At 58.2% G+C, this 22,758-nt stretch overlaps 1 protein-coding gene across 6 annotated transcripts; it reads left to right on the top strand.

Annotated features, from left to right (window-relative positions):
- Nucleotides 1-5,374: 5,374 nt before the first annotated feature.
- On the top strand, nucleotides 5,375-20,826 carry LOC133354630 (uncharacterized). 6 transcript variants are annotated; one of them, XM_061571648.1, is made up of 11 exons: nucleotides 5,375-5,489; nucleotides 8,933-9,802; nucleotides 11,959-12,979; nucleotides 14,235-14,366; nucleotides 14,739-14,843; nucleotides 15,644-15,895; nucleotides 16,995-17,165; nucleotides 17,373-17,555; nucleotides 17,757-17,896; nucleotides 18,377-18,484; nucleotides 20,704-20,826. In XM_061571648.1, the coding sequence occupies exons 2-10, from the start codon at nucleotides 9,594-9,596 to the stop codon at nucleotides 18,429-18,431; spliced, it is 2,268 nt and encodes a 755-aa protein (XP_061427632.1). In that variant the 5' UTR covers nucleotides 5,375-5,489; nucleotides 8,933-9,593; the 3' UTR covers nucleotides 18,432-18,484; nucleotides 20,704-20,826. The 6 variants fall into 6 exon arrangements, with proteins under 6 accessions (XP_061427632.1, XP_061427631.1, XP_061427629.1 ...); XM_061571647.1 differs by lacking the exon at nucleotides 5,375-5,489 and adding an exon at nucleotides 5,817-5,896; XM_061571645.1 differs by lacking the exon at nucleotides 5,375-5,489 and adding an exon at nucleotides 5,817-5,954.
- The last annotated feature ends 1,932 nt before the right edge of the window (nucleotides 20,827-22,758 follow it).

The following is a 22,758-nucleotide window of genomic DNA, read 5'->3' as shown; positions in this document are numbered from 1 at the left end:
CTGCCAGACAACCCGCAAAGCGCCGAGAGAGTCCGGGCCCTGCCTGGACTCACTCGCCTGGGTGACAGAGTCCTGCATGTGGCCTGGCCTCGCCGTCATCCTGTTTCAAACGATCGCGGATACACACATTCATTAAACTCAAATACAACGAAGAGCGCAATGCCGCTTCGGCGAATTTTTTTCGAGCAAATGCGTTAAATTAATGCAATTAGGTCGTCTCGTTTAATCACCAAACTTGAATGACATGTCATCCGCGCCAAGCACCTGTGTGTGTGTGTGTGCGTGTTTTGGATACAGCATTTGTGAATCCCACAGTCGCGTTTGTTTTAGAGAAGTCACAAAACCACGGCGGACTGGTCTTGCCTGTGCCGCGTCACGTGGGCGAGGTGCGGCCGGTGCGGCCAGCGCCACTGGGCAGGCGAGGTCATGCGGGGTTGGACAAGGACCGTCCCCTTGTGTGAGACTCGCTGCTCACCCCGTGGCAACGGAGCCCACATTTATTTATTGGCAACGAAATATCAGCGAGGCAATCAAAGTGAGCCGGTCCCCTATTGCCGCGCGTCCGTGTGACACATTTTGTTTTTAAAGCAACCTGTTTGGGCACCGCCTGATCAGTGCCTTGGATAGTTTGAGAACAATTAATGAGAGTTTAGCATAGCTTGCTTTTAATTTACGTCGCGACAATGACTCATCAACTAATTTTAAGTAACAATCGCCACAGTGGTGCGATTGTGGGCATGCAACTCAAGCTATGGACCACGTAGTAAACCCATAGATACACATCGGCATACACAGAGACTCACTGGAGACACATATAACCCTTCTTCTTGGTTCTTTTGGTAAAGTCACGTAGAATGGAAATAATAAAATTATAAAAATAAAACATAATAAAATAATTCTCACGACGTTTCGGCCACAACGCAATCAGCCGTCCTCAGGTGGAGAGCAGGTCTGTCGAGTAGACAGTCAGAATTATTTTATTATGTTTTATTTTTATTATTTTATTATTTCCATTCTACGTGACTTTACCGAAAGAACCAAGAAGATGAATCCCTGCAGTCACGAAAGCTTTAAATCGAAACATATACATCCATCGAGACTCATAGAGAAACACAGATACCCATAGAGACCCATAGAGATACATGAAAGACAATCCACAGCAGTGTGATTGTGGCCATGCAACTCAAGCTATGGACCACGCAGCGAACCACTGCGGTCTGCGTTCATTCAACTGCGGATTCCCTCTCGTCGTGAATTTACCCAGTAAAGCCTCGGTGGGCGTTTAAGACTAATTCAGTTTGGTTTGTGACGCTTAGCCCTTCTTAGAATTGCACCCCAAACACTCATTCAAATTGGACAGCCCTTTGTCAATCCACTGTTGTAAGAAGGCCTTCTCCCCATGCTGTGTCAGTCTTAGGAGTTGTTTTGACCATACTTCACCACGCTGGTCATTGCGGGTCAGTGAAGTCGGGTTGGGGTGGTGGAGGGGGAGGGAGCAGGACCAGTTCAAATGTCACTCGCCACTAATGTTGGACGTGGCCGGGAATCGATCCCACGTCTCCGATTTGAAACCATTGCACCACCACTCTCAATTTGTACATTAGGGACGGTGATGATTATTGTTTGTTACTCTACCCAGAAGCACTTTGGCACAGAGCCACGGTCGCATGAAGGTTGTCAAGTCAGATTCCAGTGGGGAGTTATCGTTCAGCCCCATCGTGTCCTCTGCGGTCATTAAAATACATCACTTACGTAGAAAGTTAACTTTGATTGTCGAATTAAAACACCGAATCTTGACGGCAGGGATGCGCTAGTTTCCACCGCTGGCACCATCAACGGAGATGAGCAATCCGCAAAGCGTTTTGTGATCACGGGATGAGATTTGCCTGCCTGTACGCGCACGCTAGCAACACGTGCTCGTCTCTCATCCAGCGAAGCCTCGGTGAGGCTTCAGCACTCCCCATTCGAGAGGGGTCCTGCAACCGGCATGTTTGGCAAACTAACGCGTCTTCTCAGACACCGTCCACGTTTACACCGCTCACGTCTTCGCGAGAGAGATATATATTTATTTTAAAATTAATCTAAACTAGCTCGCGGGTTTCTCATTTCTTTGTTGTTGCTTCGTGCGTAAAAGAGAGAGGGGTGGGTGGGTTGTGGTGGTGGTGGTGGTTGGGTGGGGGAATGTCTTTCATGTCCTTCTCCGCGCTCCGTCGCTCCGCTCCACTGGAATTCGCCCGAGTGGCAATGACGGCCGAGTCGGGACATGCAGCGTCGTCTCGGGGGCAGGGAACGAACGAACAGGGGGGTGGGGGGGGTTGGCCGATACGACGCGGCGGTGAGAAATGTGCGTGACTGACACCGCGCGCTCAGTCGTTATTGCATTTGAAATGGCCACGAGCGCATACCTGGTGTCGACGATTGCGTGATGTTACATTTTATGAGCCTCCGTGTATCACTTTACAGAAAATATGCTTTTACATGGGCAACACAATAATCTCGCAATTGAAGGCTGCGTGCCGTGCGCTTTCATGACCCTGTTATGAAAGTTGATTACCACTTATTCCGAAACGCTACAGTGAGCGCGCTGCTCTACGAACCAGGCCAACCCTAAGTTCGATTCCCAACCACGGCTAACATCAGTGGCGAGCGAAATCTGAACGGGGAACGGAATCACAGGCACGGATTATTCTGAGTCTCGACTGAATGTCGTCACCCAATTGCTCAAATGAGCAGCACACGTCATGAGACCAGCTGAGACAAAACTGGACCACTGTGAAAAAAGAGCTTCGTAGCGCGTCGGATTCCTCCAGGATAAATATTGATTCTCAGAACTCCGGAGTGCAGAGCCAAGAGAGAAGGGAAGAGAAGCAGAGAGAGAGAGAGAGACCGCGGGAGAGATGGCAGCAGCAAGCGAGACGACATCACGGAGTTGAGAGGTCACGCTAGGACAGGAGCAGCTAGGGAGAGTACGACTACCGCTTTTTATTGTACCAGGTAAGGCCCACTGAGCTGTATAGCCCTTTTTCAGAAGCGACCTGGCCGCAAATGATCGCTCAACGACATTTATAGCAGCCAAATACTCTAAAACCCACGTTTTTATTTTATTTTGGAAGGAAAAACCGGTGGACCCGGATAACAATCCACGCGACCACGGGGAGAACACGCAAACTCAAAGTATACAGGCGTCAGGGTTGGGATCGAACCCACGACCTCCTGTATACCAGACGAGGTAGTTAACATCTCCGAGCCACCTTGTCCCACAAAGGTGACCGGCTCACGACACGCAGGTGTTTGGAACCACAGAAGCGGCAGCTCTCAGGCTTTTCGACTTCAGCAATGTCCCCATCGTTGTTTTAGAATAAACGTTGGAGCTGGGCTACTGCAACTGTAATTATTGTCCTTGTTTAACAAAAAATACCTTTGACCGCTCCTCACGTGTATGGACCAGGTGCCAAGCACACTCTGAGCGCGTCAATATTTATGAGTTCAGTTGGCCCGGGCCAATCATTGCACTCCGTCTACTCACGTGCACTTGCTCGCCAGGTGCTCATCATCATCCTCAGCCATGGTCAGTCCACTGCTGGATGAACGCACCCCACGAGGCAGCACGCCGGACTTGCAATCCAGAGGCGGCGGGCTCAATTCTATCTCCCGGCGCGGCAGTTGAAACCACGGGGCACATTTCTTGAATTCCACCCCGCGTGTGTACCGCGCAGTGTGTCAATGGGTGGACAAATGAGTCGTGGGTATTGGGTGACCCGGGTCAGCCTTGCAAGCGAGACTCGGCTGGCTTATTGACATCTCACCCCGTTGGACAACATTCACTTGAACTCGAGGGGAAGGTAGCCATGTGGTTGGCTACGCTCACACCTTGCAGGTAGTCTGGCTAGCTTGGAGGAGTAGGCCAAAACACCTGGGGAGGGGGGTGGGCACTCCAGAGCTCTCACTCGTGATGGCCCATCTGCCAGCAGTGGTGTGAGCGAGCAATTGCGGGGCTGCCCCTTCACATTTTTATTTCCGTTTGAGGTTTCAGGAATGAGACACGAGCTGCGTGTGGTGTGTGTGTGTATGGGTGTGTGTGTGTATGGGTGTGTGTGTGTGTATGGGTGTGTGTGTGTGTGTATGGGTGTGTGTGTGTATGGGTGTGTGTGTGTATGGGTGTGTGTGTGTATGGGTGTGTGTGTGTGTATGGGTGTGTGTGTATGGGTGTGTGTGTGTGTGTATGGGTGTGTGTGTGTGTGTATGGGTGTGTGTGTGTGTATGGGTGTGTGTGTGTGTATGATTGTGTGTGTGTGACACGCACTCTGTGTCAGCAGCCCGGGTTACTCGTTAACCGCGGCAGGTTACTCATTAACCCGGACAGGTTCAATATGGGCCAAGGGAAAGCGACTGTCGGACAAATAAACTTGCAGCAGGCACGTGACGAGGGCCGTCACACTCTCGCTCGTCATCATACTACACTGGACGTTTTCCCTCGCTTTATACGGGTTCGGTTCGTGCGATGTCGCGTATTTGCGGCGAAACCCATTTCTGCCCAAATGTTCGCTATACCGTATCGTGCTATAGGAAGCCACTCAAATGCGGGAAACATTTAATGTGGACAAAGTTTGACTGGCTGGCTGGCTGGTTGGCTGTCTGTAGGGAGGTAAGGGGTTGGATCCATGGCTCAACAACGATCACCCGCGTGGCTGTGGATGATATAACAATGGAATAATGAAACAGGCAAATACATCTCCTCCTGCCCTTGCCTCTCCCTCCACATCAAAATTCAAGCGTTTTGTCAGTCTGGTTAACACATCCCATAAGCCACATTGCACGGCATTCTTGGGGTAATTTGTGTTACATTTTGTTTCGGCAGCGCCCTGTGGAATTCCCACCACCGCTTGGCTCAGCGAGGGCCGTGCATCGACCCTCCCTCGTGGTTCATCACGACCACCGCACTCACGACTCCACCACTCCCCTCCCTGTAGCTCACAACAGTGGCGGGCGAGGGGGGAGCGGCTGCTGCTGCTGCCTCTGCTGTCTAATTCCAGTAGCCTGCCAGTGGCAGCCGCACACACACACACACCGCGCACACCGCGCACACAACTGGAAATTCAAGTTTCTCGCAGCCGCAGTCACGGCGGTGCTCGCTCGGGCCATCACCGGGCGATACGCTGCGGGTTGTACCATCGGCACAATAACCGCAGGTGGCCCCCTGTGACTCCCTCCCCCTCCAACACACAACTCGGGATCGATGTCTGTGTCCTGGATCAACAGCGGCCACCCCCCCCCCCCAACTGCTCGGTTTGCAAATATCGATCGCAGTGAAATTCCATTTGTGTCCGGCCGCCCTCTGCCTGGCTCGCCCTGGCCCCGAGTGCGTGGCGATTCACGTTCCTCCTCCTCCTCCACCTCCACCCCACTCACCCTCCTCCCCAACCCAGCTCCGTGGACCCGGTTACAGCCGTGCGCTGGCTGCGTGGAGTGTCGCTGGCTGCGGCTGTAAGGTGAGAGCAGTGAGGCCAACTCCCCCCCCCCCCCAAGTCGCCAGCCTACAGCCGCCTGCGTCCAGATCGAACAGGCGTGGTGGGTACAGTTTGGGGTGCGGCAGGGTTTGACTGTGGCGGTGTGGTTAGTGATGGTGGGTTTGGTGGCGGTGGTTGTGATGGTCCTTTAAGAGGAATGACGACGGAATGCGGCTTTGCCGTCTTCAAGGGACAGGCGTGCCGCTGGCATTCGCACACTCGTGGTGACACTTGTGGGGTCTGTGTGTGTGGGGGGGGCTTCTGGCTAGAGGAGGAGCTACCACCACCACCACCTCCTCCACAGGTGGACTGCATTGTCGGAACGAGGGGCGGGGGCGCGACGGCTCGCTGCTGTCCATGCGGCACGGGGCTGCGAGTTCACTCCGGCGGTGAGTGGGGAGTGGTCGCAAAGTGCCACTCGGGGCCCGTCCACTCAAACGAAACTTGGTGAGAGCAAAGAGCGAACAACTAAAACAAGCAGCGGCGATGTGAAGTGAGACTGGCTGCGGATGAGTGAGTAGCCCGTGGAGCGAGCGAGCGAGGACGAGGGGCTGGGGTGGATGTCTCTGGCCAGCCGAGCTCGGTTCTGCGTCCACTGCGACAGGTCCAGCCTGTGACAGCGTCCCGTCGGACAGGGTCGCTCGGCGGATTTCTTGTAAGGCTCTGCGAGCAATGCGGAGCAGCAGGGTATGGTAGTAAGTGTTGGGGTTGAGAGGCGAGTGCCGCGGGTCGGTTGTTTGCTCGCCGTGCGCTGTGGAGGAGTTCCCCGACGTTGGGGACTTTTGGCTCGTCTGCGGAGATGGGCATCACCAACAGGTGTGTGTGTGTGTCTGTGTGTGTGTCTGTGTGTTCTCACCAACAGGTGTGTGTGTGTCTGTGTGTTCTCGTGTGTGTCTGTGTGTTCTCCCGTGTGTGTGTCTGTGTGTTCTCCCGTGTGTCTGTGTGTGTGTTCTCACCAACAGGTGTGCGTGTCTGTGTGTCTGTGTGTGTCTGTGTGTCTGTGTGTGTCTGTGTGTCTGTGTGTGTCTGTGTGTTCTCCCGTGTGTTTGTGTGTTCTCCAGTGTGTGTGTGTCTGTGTGTTCTCACCAACAGGTCTGTGTGTCTGTGTGTTCTCTCGTGTGTCTGTGTGTTCTCGTGTGTCTGTGTGTTCTCGTGTGTGTGTCTGTGTGTGTGTCTGTGTGTTCTCCCGTGTGTGTGCCTGTGTGTGTGTCTGTGTGTTTTACCGTGTGTGTGTGTCTGTGTTCTCCTGTGTGTGTGTTCTCCCGTGTGTGTGTGTCCGTGTGTTCCCTCGTGTGCCGTGCCGGCCTTCATGCTACTTTGCTCACAGAACTTGCCCCAACAGTCTGTTCAGGCTGTACGCGGGATCTTTGTCTTTATCTGCGTTAGTCTGACTGTATCCTTGCCATTCTCTCTGCGTGTCTGTGTGGGGAGCGGTCGTGTAGTGGTTAGCGCGCTGCGCCGTGAACCGGGAGAGCCGGTTCTGGGCCTCCCCCTAGGTCGACTCGGCCTCAAATTAGTACCCGGTGCTGTGTGTAAAACGTCAGCGCCGGGGAGACAAAGGCAGCCGAGCGTGGTGTAAGTTTATTTAACTCATTTCGCACCGAATGTAGCCACCCACCCACCACCCCCTCGTGTGCCATGCCGGCCTTCATAGGTGCTGCTGCTTCTGCTGCTGCTGCTTACTCGCTAACAGCACTTGCCCCGACAGTCTGTGAAAGGGGCCTACACCGGGGATCTGTGCATGTCGCGTGAACTCAGAACGCACGTGTCGCTTCCCTGCGAAAGCGACACCTCTGTTTGTTCGGCGGCTGCTGCTGCTACTGCTGCCCGGCTCCGCCACGTGGCGCGTCCGGGTTGCCTGGCGCCGGGTAACCCAATTCAGTTGTTGAAGGAACATTTTGGGTTGTTGTTGTTGTGTCCGCATGGTGTCCCGACGTTTCGGCGCCGAGGCGCGCTGCGTCGGACACTCCACGCGCGGTCGCCGTTCACCTCAAGGGCAGCCGTACGCAGAGGGAGTGCCCCCGACTGTCTCGTCTGCGTGCGTGCGGTGCAAAAGCGACTTTCTGTGTTGGGAATACGTTGAGGTCCGTTTACGCGTGAACTCGGTTTACGCGTGTGCGCGGTTTACGCGTGAGCTCGGTTTTCGCGTGAACTCGGTGAACGTGTGAGCGTGCGATTTACGCGTGAACTGGGTTTACGCGTGAACTGGGTTTACGCGTGAACTGGGTTTACGCGTGAACTCGGTTTTCGCGTGAACTCGGTGAACTCGGTGAACGCGTGAACGCGCGGTTTACGCGTGAAGCACAAAGTGCCGGTTCGGCCTCTCCACTCGCGTTCACCGCCCTACAGTGCACAACTGTTAATCCGCCCCCCCCCCCCGTGTCCCTCCAGCTCCGCGTGTCCGTGTGCCCGCCACGTCGCCGGTTGACTTGCGGATTAGCGCGTCCACGCGCGCTGCGAGCTTTCGGACACACGGGGGGCGGGTTGGTGCCGTGCCCTTGCCGAGGGTACAGTAATCCCACCGTGCACGCGGGGACGCAAACAACATGCGGGCACGCCAAAGTCCCGGGGTGGGATGTGTGTAGGCAACGTGTTCCGCACGCGGCTGGGTTGGGACCGCGCGAGCCGATTGATCATCGTCCGCTGTGCCAACGCCGCGGGACCCCGTGGCGACCGCGGCGGCCTCGCTGGAGGGTCTGGCCCCACCGATGGCCACGGCTTCATTGACTCGGCTGTTGGCGAGCGAGTTTGCCTGCCGGCACGCTCTCTCTCTCTCTCGCCCGCTCTCCCTGGTTGTTGTTGGCAGAGGTCTCGGGGTGTGAATGACGACGCCTCGGAGGGGGAGAGAGACCTCGGCCACGTCGTCTTCTCCCCGGCTACCGGCAAATATTTCGCGTGCGCCCGACCGTGCGACCCGGCGGAGTCGTCTGGCTGGCGAGAGAGTTGCCGGCAGCGGCGTGCCGGCAACGCGAATCGTTCAGAGCGCAGAGTCGTTGGTTCGGGGGGGGGGGGGGGCGCAACGTTCGTTTCGCGTAAATTATTTTGACCCGCTAGTGATTTGTGTCCGCGCAGTCATTTCGATTTTCCTTCTCGTAACGTCGGTTGTTTTTTTTGTTGCTCCGATTTCTATTTGCTTCATCGCCGCCATGCATTGTATGTTTTATGTTGTTGCCTTTGCACGTTTTGCGCCGCCCAGGTCACTCGTGCGTATGAGATGCCTAGTTCTGGTCTCTTGGCTTTCTCCCCTGGTTCAACAAAAGTCACTTAAACTTCGAGCGACGTCCCCGGGCAGTGGCCCTTGTGCCGGGAAAACTTCTTCAACGGTTTTGTTTTGCTTACAGGTTCTGTTGAAATCTTATTGGATGTCGTGCGCGGTTTAGTAATATGCATCGTGTGCGTGTGGTGTGTGTGTGTGTTTCTTACAGACTTCCTTCGCTCTGAATCCCAGCAAGGCAACGTGGTGCTTATATTTACGACGCGGCCTTTCAGCTCGCACACAAAGCAATACAATTTATTGACCACCAATTGAGAGGTGGGATTGCATTCCCCCTCCGAACATTCCGCACCAGTGCTCGACGCTGAATTACAACGCCAACCCCCAAAGGGACCAGGAACTGAGAGGGAGCAAGCGTGGCAGCGAGAGGCATAAGCAAACCGAGATTAAGCATAGGGCCCCAAGCAGCTCAAGGGGGTGAGGGCAGGGGGGCGGGCAATCCAGGCTTCGCTGGAATTAAAATCCTAATAAACAACACGAGATAGTTAACGTTACACGCCAATTCATCTCTGCCCCTCTAGTTGTTGTTGTGTGCGTCTCTCATCTCGCTGTGTCTCTGTCTCTCTCTGTACCTCGCCTGGCATCTCAGTCTCTTCTCAAAATTTCGCTCCACCTGTTTCTCGCCTTCACATTTCCTTGACTCGCCACACCCCTGCCTCTCGTCGGCGCACGACCGCTTCCCACCGGGGCCTCCCAAATGGGCCCGCAGCGGCATTGGGCACCGACGTAGGCCTAGCTCGCCCGCAAAAAGCCTTCCTGGGGCCACGGACTCCCGGCAGTACTCGGCGAGCCGCGACGAATCGACGCCGGCAATGGCGGACGGGGGCGGCCGTTGCCGCATCTGCAGCTTGGAGCTGCGCGGGAGCCAGCGCCGCTGGATTTTCGGCGGGGAGAGCGCGACGGGCCGTCCAGGCCTCCACGTCATCCTCTCGCACCTCCTGAGCCAGGAGCTGGCGCGCGGAGATGGCCGCGGGGAGTTTGCGTGCGGGAAGTGCGCCTTCTCCCTCGAGCGCGTCTACAGGTGCGCTGCTGCTGTTGCTGCTGCCACCACCACCGCTGCCCTCCGGCCGGGTTTATCGGCGTTATTCTCCCGCGCGGGTTTCTGTGGTCGTACTGCTGCCGCCGCTGCCGCTGCACAGCTCTATTTTGGGTCGTACCGACGTTTCGCACCACACTCCGGGCTGGGAGCTGCCTCGGAATTGAATGGGCTCGTCCGGCGCGCGTGTGCGGCGAAAACGCCGGAAGTCGTGCCGACGCCGCGCAGTACGACCCGTGACCCACGGGAGAGCTGCAGACGGTTCTCTGCTCATGTGGAGCTTAGTGAGCGAGCGAGCCAGCCGGTGACGACTTCAAGAGTAGCCTCATGGTGGAGATGTGACACGTGGCCCGCGAATGCTTGAAGCGGGCAGTGACGTTACTACGTGGTGCGCAGTTTGATATATAGATTTACTAAGACATTTCATAGACTTCTGCAGAGACCCGTAGACTTGCAAGGACATTTCATAGACTAGCATAGAGACCGATAGACTCACAGGGACATGTGATAGACTTGCATAGAGACACATAGACTTACAAAAACATGTCATAGACTTGCATAGAGACACATAAACTTACAAAGACATGTCACAGACTTGCATAGACATCCATAGACTCACAAGGACATAACATAGACTCGCATAGAGACCATAGACTCACAAGGACATGTCATCGACTTCCAAAGAGACTCATCTACTCACCCGGAGCCCCATAGCCTTAAGCGGTCTGCGCAGGGCGGTGGGCATTTGCGTGTGGCCCATGCCTTGAGCTTGGTGACCGCCGGTGCACTCTGGGGATGCCGCGCGGAGGTGGTGAGCGGCGAGCGGGGAGTGAGGCTGCCGTGGTGGCGGCGACGGCGTCCACCGAAACCCTCGGGGCTCTGCCGGTTGCGCATCTCCCGTCCCGGGCATGGCGGTGGCTGAGACGCATGCCGCTTCTAAACGTGGGGTCGGTGCATCGCGTAGTGCTGGGATCATTGCGCGTGTGCGCACAAGGACAATTCGGCCTCAAATGAGTACCTGGTGCGGTGTGTAGTACACATCGTCACTGGGGAGACAAAGGTGGCCAGGCGTGGTGCTCGCCACCCACCCACCACCTCGTGTTCTGTGCCGGCCTTCATAGGTGCAGCTCGCTAACAGCACTTGCCCCAACAGTCTGTTAAGGTTACACGGGAGACGGGGGGGTGGGAATTTTCGTGTTTGGCATCCACCTAATCAAGAGTTTGGCTTGAGTAGCCGGTACGTGGATTGCCACCTCCAAGGGTACAAAACAAAAACCCCGAAAGCAGAGGAGGGAAGGCCGACGAGCGAGCGTCGTTGTCCTGAGTGTTGCGTTGTTCATCATTATCAGCACCAGCCATGATCAATCCACTGCTGGATGAGGGCCTCCCACAGGTGTATTATTAACATTATGATGCGACTGACAAAAAACATACTTTTAATGTACGGGGGAAGATTTGTAGATTTACCAGGACAGTAGCGGCTGCCTCCTCAACCAGATGGACAAACCTGGGGGAAAAACCCAGGACCGTAGGCAGTACAGCAAAGTGGGTTTCTGTCCTCCCCCTGTTCTGCGTGGGTTTCCTCCTGGGTTCCTCCCATAGCTGAAAACCCACAGACGACAGTGTTACTGGCATTGGCCACATATCCCAATGCTATGAAAACATTTTCCGTGCAAACTATTCCATCGGGATCGCACGTAGCGGCAGCGGCAGCAGCAGCATGATCCCTCCCCTCCCACCCGCCACTGTGGAAAAACTCGGCAGGACCCCCCCCAGAACATCAGTTGTTGAGGCTCGGTGAGACTCTCCGGGCTAAACGGGGGTTCACGTCTGTTTTCGTTCAACCCCGGCGAGAACTCGAGAGGGCATGACGGGCGTCTCGTTGGCTGTAGCGGGGACGTGGACTGCCAACGACAGAAGTTGAGTACGTCAATGAAAGCGAATAGAAATCTGCGCGAAAATAAAACTGCGTCGGAGGGGAAAAAAAATATGGAAAGTATTGCGCGAGGCGGCTGGTGATGGATTATGTTTCGCCTGATCGCAGCATGTTTGTGTGTACGTTGGATTTCGTTTGCACCGTGTACGTAGCGTCGTTATTGGAGACGCCGCTAATGACGACACGTGGTGCGCGCACACCGCAGGTACGACGGCGTGATGAACCGCGTGAAGGCGCTGTCTATCGAGCGCATGCAGAAGCTGGCGACGGAGCGCGACAAGCTGGCGCAGTGCGTGCTCTTCCAGTACGGCCGCTCGAACCCGGGCCAGGGCCGGCCCGGCGGGGCCCGGCAGCGCTCGCTGGACGCGAGCCGCGTCGCGTACAACGAGCTACTGCAGGACGACGCCGCCTTCTCCGAGTACGAGAGCTGGTCCGAGCGCGGCGGCGGCGGCGACGGCGGCGGCAGCTCCTGCTCCTACTCCTTCGCCTCGACGCCGCTCAAGAGCGCGCCGGGAGGCCGCGGGCCGTCCCGCCACGGCCACGGCCCCGCTTCGGGCCGCTCCACGCCCAGCAGCTGCGGCGCCGACGCCATGCGCCGGTGCGTCAGCGTGGACTCGCTGCGCGTGCCGGACGCGCGCTACGAGTCCGTGTGCAAGGTCCCGCGCAAGGTGGCGGCCGGCATGGGCGCCCGGTCGCCCTGGTCCGTGTCGCGCTCCGTCAGCGTCGGGGGCGGCAGCGTCGGCACCTCCTCCGCGGCGAGACGGAGCCGCGGCGCGGGCCCGGGCTCCCTCGGCAGGCGGGGGTGGGGGGCGGTCGGTTCCATCGGCTCGTCCGTGTCCCTGGGGTCCCTGGCGTCCTTCGGCGCCGTGCCCGCGCTGTCCATCGCCGAGGAGGAGGAGGATGGCGACTGCGAGGACGCGGTGGACAGCGTGAGCGTCTTCTCGGCCCGCTCGCCCGTGTCGCCTCCGCCGCCGCCTTCGCCGGCGCTCGCCCGCTCCCTGCAGCTGGTGCGCAGCATCGGCGTCCGCGGCCTCCGCGCCCCCAAGGGCAGCGGGATCCCCACGCCGTCGCGGCGAGGGGGCGGCGGCGGCGGCGCCGGCTCGGCCCGGACGCGTAGTGAGCGCAGCGAGCGCAGCACGCCGCGTGGCAGCCCCCGCCGCGAGGAGGCGCCGGTGCTCTCGGAGGGCGACGCCGTCGGAGCGGAGGAGCGCGGCGCTTGCCGTGAGGTACGGCGCGAGCTGCGTTTTTTTCACGTTCGGGAGCCACCGGCGCCCTGTGGTGACCTGCGGGGTCGCGGCGGTGGTGGATCTGGCTCGGCAGGGATGGGTGGTTTAAAAAAAAAATTGGGATTGAAAATACATTTTTATTTTATTTTATTTGTTTGAAGCAGTGGGCAAGATTTTTTTTTAAATGCCATCCATCCAACAGGAGGTTGACACAGAGCTGCAAATTATTTTAATAAATATATTTGTCAGTGAATTAAAAAAGCCAAAGAATATATACAATAGTTTTTGATGTCGCCCTTATCCTCCAGATTTTGAGAAAGGCCCCACGTTTCAGTCTCAGTTATGCTTCGCTGCTGAAATTAATATTTCATAGCCGTGTATTTGCCACGTCACCGCCGCGTAGTGCCACGCGGCGCCGCGTGTGATGCTCCGTGTGCCCCCGTTGCCCGGCCAATGCCCTTTTAATTCTGCCCTAAGCTGGGTGCGTACCCAGCCACGGCACGACCCCGTTTCACGGCGTTGCCGCATTCTCGCGAATAGAACGGCACCTTCACCGGGGCTTCGGGACGAATGTGCAAGCCTGCAAAATGATGGTGACTGGGTGACAACGATGACGACGATGATGTTGATGATGATGTTGATGATGTTAATGATGTTGATGATTCGATTTAAAGCTTTCGTGACTGCAGGGATTCATCTTCTTGGTTCTTTCGGTAAAGTCACGTAGAAGGGAAATAATAAAATAATACAAATAAAACATCATAAAATACAATTCTAACGACGAAAGACAGCGTCTTTCCGACAGACCTGTTCTTCACCTAAGGACGACTGCTTGCGTTGTTGTGGAAACGTCGTGAGAATTGTATTTTATTATGTTTCATTTGTATTATTTTATTATTTCCCTTCTACATGACTTTACCGAAAGAACCAAGAAGATGTTGATGATGATAGAGAGGAACAATTCTAATAAAGGTGCCACCACACCGCCCAATCACCAGGCTCACGTAGAGACCCACAGACTCGGGTAGAGACCCGCAGACTCGCATAGCAAGTCACGAGTGTCTCATCTCATGGAGTGACTTGTCCTTGCCATAGCAATATGGAAATTCCACCACCTGTCTCAGGCACACCACCACGGATGAGCACCACCCAGAGTTTGTTAGCGTAGGGAGAGGCCTTCAGCGGCCGCCCTCTCCCGTTCGCTGCAGTCACACGCGGCTACCGCTTACGCGTCTCTCTCCCGCGCGCCGTACAGGACGTTGGCCAGCAGCTGGAGCGGATGACGCGGCAGCGGGAGGAGAGCGGGGCGGCCACGCGGACCGGGGACCTCGAGCGGAGCCTGGCGAGCGCCGTCGCCGTGCCAAGCCTCCGCGAGCGCCTCCTGGAGGTGCCGCCACTCCCCCGCTCCCGCACCCGTGTGCCGCTCGATGCGCCCGTTCACGGTTTTGATTTGCGTGCGGCTCCGCGGCGCGCGGCGGCGCGCGCGGAGATCGCGACCGTGCCACGCAGCGACGGCCACCCCCCCTTCACCCACATTCCACAGTGTCCCCAGTTCGATTCCATCTCCCGGGCGCGGCGGTTGAAACAACGGTGCCGGTTCCTTAAATCCGCTCGGCAGTAGAAATGTTTACGCCGCGGTGAGTCGGTCGGCAGGTCGCGTGCGGTGGTGTAGAGTGTGGGTACCCCCGCCGGAGGTTCTTCCTGCGCCGGTGGCGGCCGCTTTGTCGTGCACGGCGGTGACGGTGAGCGGGGCCCGCAGGACTGCGCGAGGATGGCGGAGGAGAGAGCGGCGGGCGACGAGGACTCGGGCCACCTCGTCACGCGACTCAAGGACAGGATGTCGGAAGGACGCTCCGCTCCCGTGGTGAGTCTTCAACCCCTGTGACTGGCCGCCTGCCGCCGTCCCTTTGCAAACCGCACGCAAACCCAGCGGTGACACGGGGGGTGCGACGGGGGGGGGGGGGGGGGGGGGGAGGATACCTTCATCGGACAACAGTCTGGGCAAAGGCCACTGTTCCCTGCTGTGATCTCCCTCCTATGATGTCTCTGCTATAATCTCCCTCCTATGATGTCTCTGCCTATATCATATTTATACCTCTTTCTCCCGACGCTCTGGACGAATGTCCCACCGCCGTCGAGCGATCGTGAGCGCCAGCGATGGGCTTGAGGAGGCCTACATCCAGCAGTTGATAGATAATGGCTGTCGATGAAGATTAATTACGAGTTTGGCACGGCCGGCTGCGACTGTCATCAGACGCGCAATTAGAGCCGTGGGAGAGTTTTCAGCCACTTGGTGCTGAGTCAGCGGTGGTTTTCCCCAAGAATAGGACAGACTCGTCCCCGCCACGGGAACGTGGAGTTCCACCATTGGCTCACTGCCAGACGGGGGCGAGTGCCGGCTTGTCTTGGTGGAAGGTTAAGGGCGCAGCCCCTGCAATTGCTCGCTCGCGCTACTGCCGGCCGACGGGTCTCCGCTAGAGGGTGCGTTGGCCTACTCTTCCGCGCCGGCCGGGTGTCGTGTAAGAGTACCCACACTTTACACCACCACCACCACGACGACCGCCGCACTCGTGCTGCCGATCGTAGACTCGCCGTGGTGAGGCCATCGGCACTGCCGGGTTGGACGGGGGCCTTACCTACATTTGAACCGTTGCCGTGTTTCAGACCTCCGAGGCACGCGATAGTCCGTCGGATCGTCCTCGCGCGCGCGGGACAGACGGACGGGATGAGAGGGCTGGGAGGGAGGAGAGGGCTGGGAGGGAGGAGAGGGACGGGAGGGAGGAGAGGGCCGGGAGGGAGGAGAGGGACGGGAGGGAAGAGAAGGAGCTGCTGTGTCTGAGGGAGGCTCTGGAAGAGAAGGACTCGGACATCCGCCGGCTTTGCAGCGTCCTCTCCAGCAACGAGTCCACCATCGCGGTGAGCGACGCTCTCCCTGACCGCGCTCGTTACGACGATGACAGCAGTGAGTGTTTGTATTACGGTCTCATAATAACAACAGCGATAACAACAGTGAGTGTTTGTGTCATGGTCTCATCACAACAACAACAGTGAGTGTTTGTATCATGGTCTCATCACAACAACAACAACAACAATGAGTGTTTTTATCATGGTCTCATCACAACAACAACAACAGTGAGTGTTTGTATCAGTCTCATCATAACAACAATAACAATATGCAAAGACACCGCACGGCGCTGCACAATCCCCACACGCTGAGGCGTGTGTGTTGGCAGACTGAGATTCTTTCAGCCAATTAGCAACGAGCGTTTACGCACGTGGGGGGGGGGGGGGGGGGGGGGGGAAACCGGAGGACCCGGAGTAAAACCCACGAGTGCGACGGGGAAATACTCAGTGCCACGCACTGACGGGATGGATACAGATCAGTCGGCGCTTGCCGTGACGCCTTCTGTCGACACGGCACCCTTCTCAACCAACACACGCGTGTCACACGTGTCACGTGTGTGTCGGCGATGCTCTCGGTCCACTCCGACGCACGTCCTCACCGTGGCGCTCTGCCGAACGACGATGCGGCACGACCGGGAATCTCACCGGAGCGCCGTGCGGCACGACCGCGGCAGCTTTGCGTTTACCGAGCGGCGGCGGTGGGCGGCACCGCGTGCCACGGTGCGCCACGCGCCAGAGGTCGCAAACGGGTTTTGATTGCTTACCCGTACCCGTACCCGGCTGCACCAGGGTCGAAAACGGGTACCCATACCCGTACCCTACCCGATACCCAGCTACCCGTACCCAGCCGGGTATCGGGTAGGGTACGGGTATCGGGTACCCGATTGCGACCTCTGGGATGAAGCCATGTTGCAGGCGCGGGTGGGTTGATTCTAGGACCTTGAATTGTGAGAAGAGACAAGACGTTGGGAAATGAGTGACAAACGGTTACTCACCAGTGACTCATGGCCTACCCGTGCCCGTACCCGGCCGGGTACGGGTAGCCGGGTATCGGGTACCTGGTTGCGACCTCTGCCACGTGCGTCACGGTGCCCCCCGTTGTCATACGCAGAGCCTGGACACGGTGCTCAAGCAGAAGGACGAGGAGCTGAAGCGATCGAGCGACGCGTTCCTGGAGATGATCGACGGCTTGCGGAGCAGCCACGCGCACGCCGCCCGGCAGAAGGACGCCCTCATCGCGGAGATGGAGCAGGCGCTGCGGAGGAAGCTCCGCGACACGGAGGTGCGGAAGGCCTCCATCCCCTCCCTCTCTGAGATTGTTTACCGTGGCGCGCAACGACCGCAGTAAGAGTGCCGCTGCGCGCGCCGTGGACGTTAGAGAACCCGTGACGTCGTTCGCAAAGAGTAGGCCGCAGCGTGCCGCCGGCGTCGGGGTTGGTCTGCGTTTAAAAAAAAAAAAATCACGCCGACACATTCCACGTTCGTCCAGGAGCTGCTCAGGAGCAGGTCGAGCGGCGGGGACGAGGCGTTGGCGGAGGCGACGGAGCGCTGCGTGGAGCAGCAGCGGCAGCTGCAGCAGGCCCTCGTCGACAGAACCCGGGAGCTCTCCGAGCACCAGCAGGAGGTGGAGAGGACGCTCCGGCTGGTCGTGGACAAGGAGCGCCTGCTCAAGGTGCGACGCCGCCGCGACCCCCGCGACCCCCGTGACCCCCGCGACCCCCACGACCCCCGCGACCCCCGCGACCCCCGTGACCCCCGCGCCGCTTCCGCTGCGCCGTTGACGCGGGGCGGCCGCTACCGTCGGCGGGAGCCGCCGCGCGTTCCGCGACGTTGACCCCCCCCCGTGGCCGTCGCCGTGCCGATCTCTCCACAGGAGAAGACGGAAGCCTCCTCGACGGCGGAGGGCGAGCTGAGGGCTGAGATCGAGCGGCTCAAGCGCAGCGCGGTCCAATCTCCGCGCGGAGCAGGGGCGGGCGACGCTGTCGGGCGGTGCCCGGAGACACAGAGGCCCCAGTGAGTCCCCACTTGTCACCCGTGTCACCCGCCCCACGCCTGCCACCCACGCCACCCGTGCCACCTGTGCCGCCACTGAGCGCTACACTCTGGAATCCCCTTGAGTTCTCGTCATCACTGTGAGCGGCAGCAGCCATGAGCTCTCCACCGATGATGCTGATATTGCTGCTCATGATGCCGATGATGGTAAGGGTGCTGCTGTTGCTGCTGATCATGATGGCGCTAATGATATGGGTTTCGCAGCTGCTGCTGCTGCTCATGGCAATGATGAGGATAATGCGAAGCGAATGATAATGATGATGCTGCTGCTCGTGATGCTGACGATGACAATGATCTCACTCGTCATGATGAGGATGCTATTCACGATAAAGACACTGTTGCTAACGACGACGAGGATGTCACAGCGGCTTCCCGTGATAATGATGATGACACTGATGACGAAGCTGCCACTAACGATGATGCACGTGGTAAATTCGGCAGGAGAGGCCTCACCAAGGAGGCCGGGATGGAGGCGGTGTCGACACGAAGCTCGTAGCTGAGAACGTGGCGCTGAAGGCCCAGCTCGCCCAGAAGGAGAAGCTCCTCCAGGTGAGAGCCGTCTCGGTCCATTTGGGCTGTACGGGCCATATCTGGCTGTATCTGGCTGTCTCTGACCGTCTCTGGCTGTACGGGCCATATCTGGCCGTCTCTGGCTGTCTCTGGCTGTCTCTGGCTGTCTCTGGCTGTCTCGGGCCGTCTCTGGCTGTCTCTGGCTGTCTCGGGCCGTCTTGGTCCGTCTTGGTCCGTCTCCCATCGTAACGTTTAGTTCAGCGCTGCGACGACTCACTGTGGGCAGCAGAACATAGTGGCAGTGCTGCAAAATGTATCGTTATTATTACGATTCCGTGTGTTTACCAAGGGAGGCTTCACTGAGTCTCAAGACTCTATTTCAGGAGGGTCCTGCCCAGTTTTCGCTTGGGAGGGTGACGCTGCTGCTGCTGCTGTTGTTGTGTGCGATCCCAATTGAGTAATTTGCAGGGTGATTTCTTCAGCATTGGGATGTTGTTTGGGCCAATAACAGTGACATTGTGTGGTTTGTTTCGTGATGGGAGGAAGCCAGAGAACCGGGAGGAAACCCACGCAGAAGAGGGGGGGAGAACGAACCAACTCCACACAGAAAGGCAGGCGCCCGAGTCAGAGATCGAACCCGGGCCGTTGTTGACGTGAGGCACGAGCAGTACCGCCGCGTTGGCGCCCAGCGACCCGCCGCAGTTGCCAGAACGCTCCCCGTGACGGCAGCAGGGCGACCGAACTGCCGGGGGTCGCAACTGTTAGAGCAGCACACGCAAAGCGGAAACATCGCCAAACGAGCGGCGACGCCGTCGAAGTAACGGCGCCGCGTCCGACGCCCCCAAACCACCACCCCGCCGTTTTGTTGTCGGCATTGAGGCACCGATCGCTCGCACGGACGGCAACGCCCAGTCGCAGCGACGTTCTGACACTCGAGGGATGCACCCCAGGAGTTGGGTGAGGAATGGGCTCCGGCATTCGTACCAAACCGAGGCCCGGCGTCGTTTAGCTTGGAGCACTCCAAGCTAGACGACCCTGCGCGCTGCACGATTTCCTCATTCCGCCCAACCCAATGGCCGTGTCCTCTCGGGCGCATTAGGGGACGGGTCGATGGCGCGCGGAGGGCATTCATCCAGCGATGGCTTGACAACGGCTGACGGTGATCGAGTGAGTTGGTGCAGTGTCCCGGGTGCTGCATTGACACTTTGAAGCTTGTGAATCACAAGGCCTGGTGTTGGGGATTCACTTAGCCCACCATCTTTTAATTAACACGACTTTGTGGCGAGTCAACAGCGATAATCCTACGCCCGTCAGTGGAAGTGCGCAGTGTAGATTTGGGTCATCTGGGGTTTACAGGTGAGGGACGTGGGGAGGTGAGGGGTGGGGGGAGGTGAGGGGCGGGGGGAGGTGAGGGGCGTGATGAGGGGCGTATTGAGGTGTGGGACGTGGGGAAGTGAGGGGTGGGGGGAGGTGAGGGGTGGGGGGAGGTGAGGGGCGTGGTGAGGTGAGGGGTGGGGGGAGGTGAGGAGCCTGGGGAGGTGAGGGGTGTGGTGAGGGGCATATTGAGGTGAGGGACGTGGGGAAGTGAGGGGTAGGGGGAGGTGAGGGGCTTTGGGAGCTATAAATCTTTTTTTTTCACAAAGATGTCCACCCGGGGCGGGTAAGAACGCTACAACAGCGAACGGTACAAAACCACGATAGGAGTGCAAAGTACAAGGGTGACACCGGTGAAGGGTGACACCGGTGCACGAGGCCTACTCTTTTTCCGAACGACGTCACGGGATCTGTAGTGGCACCCACAGTGAAACGGACGTTGTGGTGCGTGTGTGTGTATATAGTTTCTGTGTTTTTTGTCGCTATGCCCCCCGCGGCATTAGGCAGGGGGCGTCCGCCGGCTCGAGCCGTCAACCTCCGCGAGAAGCGGCGAGCGAGCGCTCGGCCTTCCGTGACGAGGCCATCGGTGCACAAACCACGCAGAGCTTCTCGCGCCGTGCGGCGTCGTGTGCCTCGCGTGTCACGTGCCGGATGTCGTGTGTCGTGAGTTGCGTGTCGTGTCTCGCATGTCGTGTCACGTGTTTCGCGTCTCATGTGTCGCTTGTTGTGTGTCTCGCGTGTCGCGTGTCGTGTGTCACGTGCGTTGAGTGGCATATCTCGTGTCTCACGTCTCGTGTCGTGTATCATGTGTTGAGTGTTGTGTCTCGCATGTTGTGTCACGTGTTTCCGCATCTCGCGTCTCATGTGTCGTGTGCTCGGGGCAGGAGCTCATGGGAGAGGGCAGCAGGAACGGAGGCCACGGCCGCTACGACTACGACAATGACGACGCTCACCACCACCTCCTCCTCCTCGACGACGACATAGACGACGATGAGGGGGATGACGGTGAGACGCACGGCGTGCCGGGCCGCCCGCGTGGCGAGTTCACGTTGGGAGCTGCAGATTTTCCGCGCGGGGTAAATAATAAAAACGCTCTGCCCTCTTACTTCTGGAAGCGAGGGGAAGCGTGGCTCTCCGGAGTCCGGCTGGGTTCTGTGATGAACAAACTGTCGCCAAGGAAAAACACTTTGGGCCGATGTGAGCACGTGAGCAGTCGGCGATTTGACTGCTTGAAAGAGTTTCCCGGAAATGTTTTAAATAAAAAGATGTGTTCAGGTTTTCTCGCGCGTGTGCCGGGCTCTACCGGCGATGTGCATCGCGACGATGGATCGCGCGTTGACGCGTGTGTGTCCGCGTACCTGGTGCGGTGTGTAACACAACGCCACGGGGGAGACAAAGGCGGCCGGGCACGGTGCTGGGCCACCCACCTCCTTCGTGTGCCGTGCCGGGCCCTCACCTCCCCAGGCCCCTCACCTCCCCACGCCCATCACCTCACCCCACCCCTCACCTCCCTCACCTCCCCATGTCCCTCACCTCCCCACGCCCCTCACCTCCCCACGCCCCTCACCTCCCCACGCCCATCACCTCACCCCGCCCCTCACCTCCCAAAGGCCCTCACCTCCCCCCACCCCTCACCTCCCTCACCTCCCCATGTCCCTCACCTCCCCACGCCCCTCACCTCCCCACGCCCCTCACCTCCCTCACCTCCCCATGTCCCTCACCTCCCCACGCCCCTCACCTCACCACGCCCCTCACCTCCCTCACCTCCCTCACCTCCCCATGTCCCTCACCTCCCCACGCCCCTCACCTCCCCACGCCCCTCACCTCCCCACGCCCCTCACCTCCCCACGCCCCTCACCTCCCCACGCCCCTCACCTCCCCACGCCCCTCACCTCCCCACGCCCCTCACCTCCCCACGCCCCTCACCTCTCCACGCTCGCCCCAAACAGTCTGTTGAGGTATATTCATATTCTCAGGTTTTTCGGTAAAGTCACGTGACTTTACCGAAAAACCTGAGAATATGAATCCTTGCAGTCACGAAAGCTTCAAATCTAGAATAGTCTGTTGAGGCTTACACGATGCCGTTGCGTGCCCCCCCCCTCCCGGTCAAGATTTGCTGCCGGAGTTCCCTCGGTTTGCCACTCGCTCCCCTCCACTGGGGTCCGTCCCTGGAGAGCGAAGCGACGGGGACACGAGTCGCCCACCCGCGGCGGCCTTCAGCAACGGTCTCGAGGCCAAGGTACCGCTGGCTACCGACACCAAACATAAAACATCTTATTTGATTTTACCAGGTGCAAGGCTACCGACACCAAACATAAAACATCTTATTTTATTTTACCAGGTGCAAGGCCCCGCTTGAGCTATCTCTGGCTCTTTTTTTTTAAGAAAGCGACCTGGGCTGCCACAAATGATAGCTCGAAAACCAAGTGGCGGCTTGCCATCGCGTCAAAATGGCGGCCGAGTAGTGGAATTAATGGAAACGCGTGACGTTGATTCTAAATGTGGAGGGAAAACACGGAGGGCCCGGGAGAAAAATCCACGCGACCACGGGGAGACAGAGAGAGAGAGAGACACGCAGACTCCAAATATACAGGCATCGTCAGGGTCGGGAACGAACCCACGACCTCCTGGTAGCCAACACGTCGTCACCGTGGTAACAACTAGCGGGGGCCACCCGTCACCGAGGTGCGGCGACGATCGCACCGTTACCCACCTGGTGTCGCCGTGTTGCAGCTTCACGCTTTGAGAAGTCCCAGTCGCCTTGCGGCGTCGCCAGAGGACAAAACGGACGTCGCGGTCGGTCTCCGCTCTTCTAAAGTGCTCGCTTGACAGCGCTTGGCCCTGAACGTCTAATTAAGGCCACACGGGGGATCTTTGTTTTGTCCGCGTGTCGTTTAGAAGGCCGCGGGCTCGGACGGTGATGGCGGACGGCAGCAGTC

Source organism: Lethenteron reissneri, chromosome 48, assembly GCF_015708825.2.
Source record: "Lethenteron reissneri isolate LAM-NWPU_2019-01 chromosome 48, ASM1570882v1, whole genome shotgun sequence".
NCBI classification, from domain to species: Eukaryota; Metazoa; Chordata; class Hyperoartia; order Petromyzontiformes; family Petromyzontidae; genus Lethenteron; species Lethenteron reissneri.
The sequence above is the reverse complement of the archived record's forward strand: the minus strand, read 5'-3'. Positions and strand labels throughout refer to the sequence as shown.